The 5,968-nt window shown below is 65.9% G+C and overlaps 2 protein-coding genes across 5 annotated transcripts in view; one reads left to right on the top strand and one right to left on the bottom strand.

Moving 5' to 3' along the window:
* Positions 1-5,584, top strand: CTU2 (cytosolic thiouridylase subunit 2). Of its 4 annotated transcripts, none has more exons than XM_014589359.2 (14): positions 1-63; positions 1,954-2,032; positions 2,183-2,242; positions 2,903-2,963; positions 3,314-3,423; positions 3,502-3,806; positions 3,869-4,004; positions 4,082-4,213; positions 4,541-4,632; positions 4,699-4,790; positions 4,867-5,017; positions 5,103-5,169; positions 5,246-5,304; positions 5,413-5,584. In XM_014589359.2, the coding sequence occupies exons 3-14, from the start codon at positions 2,222-2,224 to the stop codon at positions 5,489-5,491; spliced, it is 1,305 nt and encodes a 434-aa protein (XP_014444845.2). In that variant the 5' UTR covers positions 1-63; positions 1,954-2,032; positions 2,183-2,221; the 3' UTR covers positions 5,492-5,584. The 4 variants fall into 4 exon arrangements, with proteins under 4 accessions (XP_014444845.2, XP_027629272.1, XP_027629271.1 ...); XM_027773471.1 differs by having other exon boundaries at positions 3,308-3,423; XM_027773470.1 differs by having other exon boundaries at positions 3,314-3,806.
* PIEZO1 (piezo type mechanosensitive ion channel component 1 (Er blood group)) overlaps positions 5,548-5,968 on the bottom strand; it is a gene marked incomplete in the record, with an annotated part of 26,588 nt that continues 26,167 nt past the window's right edge. Inside the window, 1 exon segment of the mRNA XM_027773440.1 lies at positions 5,548-5,926. Coding sequence (XP_027629241.1) covers positions 5,677-5,926 — 250 coding nt within the window.

The raw sequence follows: 5,968 nt of genomic DNA, 5'->3' as shown, positions 1-5,968 counted from the left end.
GTGTGTGAAGTGCGGGGAAGGCCTGCCCGTGGTGGTGATCCGAGCCGGGGATGCCTTCTGCAGGTGAGGCCTGGGGATGGTCAGGAGGCCCTACGGAGAGGCCAGGCCAGCCAGGACCCCCACTCGGCGGAGGCCCTGCAGTATTGTCCGCTGTTTCTGCCTGTGCCCTCGCCCCGGCCCTGGAGGTGGAAGTACCGGTTCCGCCCTGGGGGCAGTCTCCCGCCCAGCGCGGATCAGGTGGGGGTGAGGTCTGATGGAGCTTGTGGGAGAGGTGCCGGCGTGTCTGGATGGGGTAAGGCGCGGGCCGCATGGGCATCCGGTGCTCAGGGTGGTCGCCCTTTACCTCTGAGACCCGCCTTGTGTGGGGGTTGAGAGCCCGCCAGTCTCCCGGGTGCAGGGGCCTTTGGCAGGCAGAGCACGCCCTCCCTGCTAAGGCTACTAAGAGCACCTCTGCATTGGGTGGTCCTCATGGGCAGGACCGGTTTCCCACTGTGGCTTCCCAAACATGTGTCTGGTGAGTGTTCCCCGGAAGGCTCTGGCTCTGCTTTCTGAACGTCTGGAGTGAGCCCTAAGGCGTGGGCTGCTAGGGCGTGGGCTGCATAGGCTGTGCTCCAGACTTACCTGTCCCCACCGTCTTTCGGGAACCTAGCAGACTGGGAGGCCGCGGTGTGTGCCACCAGGAAATGCATCCCGGGCGAGGCCCACTCTGTGCCACCACCTAGGCCTGCCTGAAATGATGGCCGCCCCAGGTGGGACCAGGCTCCTCAGGCCCGGAGCTTTCCCTGCGTGCTCACCTGGTCCTGAGAGGGTGGGAAGCTGCCTCTGGTGGAGGGTCTGGGGCTCCACGCTTTGAGCGAGGCGCTTGCTCAGTAAGGTCAGTCATGTGGGGACCAGGACGTGGGAGTGTGGCCTCTGTGGGAGGACAGCACGTGAGTCCCAGGCTGATGGGAAGACAGACCTGCTCCCCTCAGCTGGGTGCTGCCTCCTCTACTGCCTGCCAGGATTGCCTGGGACCTTTAAAATGCAGATTCAGGGGCTCACTCTCGCAGAGTCTGACTCAGCTGTTGTGTGTGGTTGCAACGTGCTCCGGGGCCCAGAACCTTGGACCTAGTGACCCTGCGTCATCCGGGCGATTTGTCAGGATTGTGGATTCCTGGGCCTTGCCTGGAAGTTCCCGTCTGTAGCTTGGGGGGAGAGCCCAAGCCTCTGCCTCCAGCTGTTTCTGGCTCTAGTGGGCCTGACATGGGGGATACCAGGTGTGGGGCTCCAGGGTCTGCAGCCTGCTGAGAACCACCCTCTTGTCCCTACGGTGGAGTTGGGAGAAAGTCTAACTGGCTTCCTTGGGGGTCCTGCTCTCACTGCACGTCGGAGCGCAGGGTCCTTCTGGCCGGGCCTGGCCGGGCCCTCCGAGCAGGTGGGCGCTAACCCCTGGGCTGCAGCTCACACTTGGTGAGGACAGTGGGAGGTACCCAGGAGAGCCACATGTCCCCGGGGAAGCCCAGCTCCAGGCTGACCGTCAGCCCCTTTGCCAGCCTCCAGGCAGAGCCCGCCATGGAGGTGTGATTGCTGTCCCTCCATGGCGAGAAGGCAGCTGCAGGCCTCAGTGCCTCTGCCCGGCCCTGGCTATGGGCATACATGCACCGCTTACTCGGGAGGCCCTGGAGAACCAGAGCCTCTCCGTGGACTGGCCTCACAGCACCGGACCCCGCGGTGGCACTTGTGCTGTGCGGGCTGGGGCCTGGGCAGGCTTGGCTTCGGTCCCTGGGCCGACATGAAGGCCAGGGTGGTGACACGTGCCTGCAGTCCCGGGGACCCTGGAGTGAGGCAGGAGGATCACGGCAGCAAGAGCCTGTCTAGCAAGAGCTGGAAGCCGCTCAGGGGAGGACAGCGTCGCCGGGGCCACGGCCACCCGGACAGCACACCCAGCAGCTCCCGGCTCGCTCTGTGTTGCAGGGACTGTTTCAAGGCCTTCTACGTTCACAAGTTCAGAGCCACACTGGGAAAGAACCGGCTTATCTTCCCGGGCGAGAAGGTACCCTGTGGGCCAGGTCCCTCCGGCAGGCAGCCTGTCCCGCCGCAGCCCAGCAGCTCCCTGGGCTGTGAGGGTGGACTGAGGCCACCGCGAGGCGGGGCCGGACTGCATGGGGCAGTGTTCACAATGCCTTTGCAACGCCTCTCCCAGGTGCTCTTGGCGTGGTCTGGGGGCCCTTCGTCCAGCTCCATGGTCTGGCAGGTCCTTGAGGTGCGTGCCCCCACCCCCAGGCTCTTGGAGAATGAATGTGTGAACAGCAAGTGCTCGCCCAGAGCCGTGTTGGGCCCCCAGCTATGCTCATTGAGCTGTGTGCTTGACCTGCTGGAAGCGTGGGTGCTGGTAGACGGGGATGGCACCCTGACACCAGGGTGGGGAGGGACCAGGTTGAAGTGGGGTGCACAGCACAGGGAGGGGCCATGAGTGGCAGGTGTGCTGCGTGTACAGACCCACCCAGGGGCAGGGTAGTGTGGGCAGGGTGGACAGGGCTGGTCACAGGACAGGCGTGCTCAGCTGGTGGTGGTGAAACTGCGTCCTCCCTGCCCCCACACCCAGCGATGCTCACCTGCAGCTCAGGGTCACTTTCTGTCCTTGTGGAGGAAACGCAGCAGGAGTGGGCGCAGGTCCCTGGGTAGGGGTGCGGAGTGCTGGGATGGCCACTTCTCGTGGACAGACTGATGAGGGCTAGGTTCCGGGATTCTGCCCATGGGGACTTGTCTCCTAGCGGGGTGGAGACCCCACAGCCCATCCTTTAAAGTGAGTCAGGCTGGACAGCCGTCCGCTAGCAGGGCGGTCATGTCCCCTCTGGTGGGAGCTAGCCTGGGTGGAGGGTGACCTGGAGCCAGGGGTGCCCCCCCGCCGCTTCTCCTGCAGGGCCTGAGTCGGGATTCTGCCAAAAGGCTGCGTTTTGTGCCAGGGGTCATCTATGTCGACGGTAGGTGTAGCCACCACTCCTCCCGGTCCTGGCCACTTGGGAGGGGCCTTGTCGAGAATGGCCAATGCTGGTTCCCTTCTCAGCTCGGCAGAAAGGTGGGGTTGAGGGGCATGAGCAGCTGCCCAGCTGCCCAGCTCTGTCTGGGACAGGGGGACCTGGATGCTGGTCCTCCACCCCTCGTTCCTGCAGGAAGGGCTCTAGGGCAGGCCCAGTGCTGTGGTTGGCCAAGAGGGGACCTACTGCCCAGTCTGAAGGTGTACCTGCAGGGGAGCTAGGGCAGGTGGCCTCCAGGGTTTCCCCAGGGCTGGGACTCCCTCTATAGGGACCTCATCTTTCTGTCTGAGCCTCAGAGGGAGCAGTCTGTGGCCAGAGCCACGAAGACAGAGAGAAGACCCTGGCCCAAGTGAAGCTGACCTTGCAGAAGACCGGCCTCCCATGGCACGTGGTGGCCTTAGAGGAGGTGGGGGTCCTGGGCCCCCTGGGGGTGGTGACGGGCGCGTCTTGCACTGTGGCCCGGCCTGACCACACCCCCTGGCAGGTGTTCAGCCTGCCGTCCTCGGTGCTGCGGGGCTCGGCCCTGGACCCAGCTGGGACCCAGGGGGGCTACAAGGCGGCAGTGGGCAGTTTCCTCCAGCAGCAGCAGCAGCAGCACGCGCCAGTGGCCGAGCCCAGCCCCAGCCCAGCTCCAGGGGAGGCACGGCTGTGCCAGCCCCACACTTGGGGCACCCTGGGCCACCAGGGCCTGGCCGAGCTGCCCACAGCTGCCCAGACCCAGGCTCTGTGCAGACTGTTTGACTCCGTGAGGACCCTGACAGCCAAGGAGGAGCTTCTGCAGACCCTGCGGTAAGCACCCCTCCCCCACAGCCTCTGCCCACTCGGCCAGGCCTGAGACCCTTCACCCACAGGTCCCACCTGGTCCTGCATGTGGCGCGAGCCCACGGCTACTCCAAGGTGATGACCGGGGACAGCTGCACCCGCCTGGCGATCAAGCTCGTCACCAACCTGGCCCTGGGCAGAGGGGCCTTCCTGGCCTGGGACACGGTACGCACTTGCAAGCAGCGCCTCGTGAGCTCCCACGGGGAGGCAGCGGATGCAGGCTGACGTGCCCCCCCCCCCAGGGCTTCTCGGACGAGCGGCAGGGGGACGTGGTGCTGGTGAGGCCCATGTGCAACCACACCCTGAAGGAGGTGGCCTTCTACAACCGCCTGTTCGCTGTCCCCTCTGTCCTCACACCAGCCCTTGGCACCAAGGTGGGTGCAGCGGGGCGCTGAGCGTGCCGGCTCTCTTCCAGCAGCCGTGCCGGCCGCACCTGCGGGCCCTCTGTCCCGAGCCCAGCACCCCGGCCTGGCTCTGGTGGTGCCAGTAGTGGCGTCCCCCAGGTCCTCTGCCCATTCCTTCTGCCTCCCAGGGCAGGAGTCAGAGCTCGGGCTCGGGCGGGTGGTGGGTGCTCCACACCTCAGAGATGGTGTCTGGCCACTCAGCCCAGCGGGTGGACTCAGGCTGGCAGTGGAGAGAAGCCCCCACACCTGCTCTGGCTGGCCCTAGGGCCTCCTAGAGCTCCCCTCTGCTGTCTGCAGGCCCCTGAAAAGGCCAGTGTGCACCGGCTGGTGGAGGCCTTCATGCTCAGGCTGCAGACCCAGTTCCCGTCCACAGTCAGCACCGTGTGCAGGTGTGTGCTGCCCCTGCCTGCCCGGGAGGCGGGGTGACTCCCCTGCTGATGCCGCTGCCCCCGCAGGACTGGTGAGAAGCTGCTCAAAGCCCCTAGGAGCGGCCCCGCCGGGCCCCCCTGCCTGCTCTGTGCATGCACACTGGACGTCGACACCGCAGGTCTGGGCGTGGCTCCCAGAGGCGGGGTGCGGTGGGGTGCGCAGCCCTGCTTCCCTCAGCCCCCCTCTGCTTGCAGACAGCGCCACAGCCTTCGGGGCTCAGATCTTCTCCTGTGCCCCCGGGACACAGCTGCCCAGTCTGCTGGCCAGAGCCGGGGAGCCCCAAGCACCCTCCTCCTCTCCAGGGGAGAGTGGGGCCCAGGGCTGCTGCAGGGAGGCCTGTAAGAGGTGAGTCCTGCCTCCCCCACCCTGGTCCTGTGTGGGGTGGGACAGGCCTGTGCAGTGCCCTCCCACCCCTGCTCTGCCACCACAGGGATGAGCACCGGGCCTGCGTCGTGGAGCAGCTGTGCTATGGCTGCCGCGCCAACCTCAGGGACCTGGTGAGTGGCGGGTAGGCCTGGGCAGGGCGGGTACAAGTCATCTCGCAGCCCTTCCTCATGGTAGCCTTTGTTGCAGCCCTCCCTGGACCCCCTGCCCCCCTACATCCTGGCCGAGGCCCAGCTCCGCAGCCAGAGGTACCCGCCCTGCTCCACCCCTCCCACTGGGAACCCCTCAGGGCAGGGGTGGGTGTGGGAAGCAAAGGGGTGCAGACTGGGCCTCTTGCCCACCCTGCTTCTCCACAGGGCCTGGGTCCAGCAGCAGATCCAGGAATATCTGATTGAGGACAGTGAGGACGACGCAGCAGAAACGGGTCACAGCTGAGCCTGGGCTCGGTGCAGCTGTGCGGGGCGGGAGGGCAGGGCCCAGCCTTCCTGGGATTGCGTTTGTATAAATAAAAGTGTTTTAATTAGAAAATTACAGTACGCTCGGGGTGGGGGCCCCAGGCCAGTGGCGGGACAGTGTCCTCGGACAGCAGCATCAGGCGAGGGCGGCAGCCAGGGCCCCGGCTACTCCTTCTCGCGCGTCCACTTGATCATGGTCTCCGGCGAGCGGTACAGGAAGATGAGCTTGGCGTAGAGCTCCTCCTCCAGCTCCAGCTCGCGCGTCTCGCGCACCAGGAAGATGTCCTGGCACAGCTTGAGGATGCGGTCCACACACGGCAGCTCCTCGAACATGATGGAGTGGGAGATCTCGCTGAAGAAGCCGCGCACGAACTTGCCGATCACCAGCACGATGGACACGTACAGCCCCATGACCCTGGGGGAGGCCGAGTGAGCCCGCGCCGGCCGGCCCGCCCGC

Source organism: Tupaia chinensis, unplaced genomic scaffold (assembly GCF_000334495.1).
Source record: "Tupaia chinensis unplaced genomic scaffold, TupChi_1.0 Scaffold000355_1, whole genome shotgun sequence".
NCBI lineage: Eukaryota > Metazoa > Chordata > Mammalia > Scandentia > Tupaiidae > Tupaia > Tupaia belangeri.
The sequence above is the reverse complement of the archived record's forward strand: the minus strand, read 5'-3'. Positions and strand labels throughout refer to the sequence as shown.

What these genes read in the sequence shown, in the direction of transcription:
- CTU2 (XM_027773469.1), top strand. Translation starts at nt 2,222, where the DNA reads ATGGTCTGGCAGGTCCTTGAG. An exon ending in TGGTCTGGCAGGTCCTTGAG is followed by an intron (nt 2,243 to 2,902) that starts GTGCGTGCCCCC and finishes CTTCTCCTGCAG; the next exon opens with GGCCTGAGTCGGGATTCTGC. An exon ending in GCCCAGCTCCGCAGCCAGAG is followed by an intron (nt 5,305 to 5,412) that starts GTACCCGCCCTG and finishes GCTTCTCCACAG; the next exon opens with GGCCTGGGTCCAGCAGCAGA.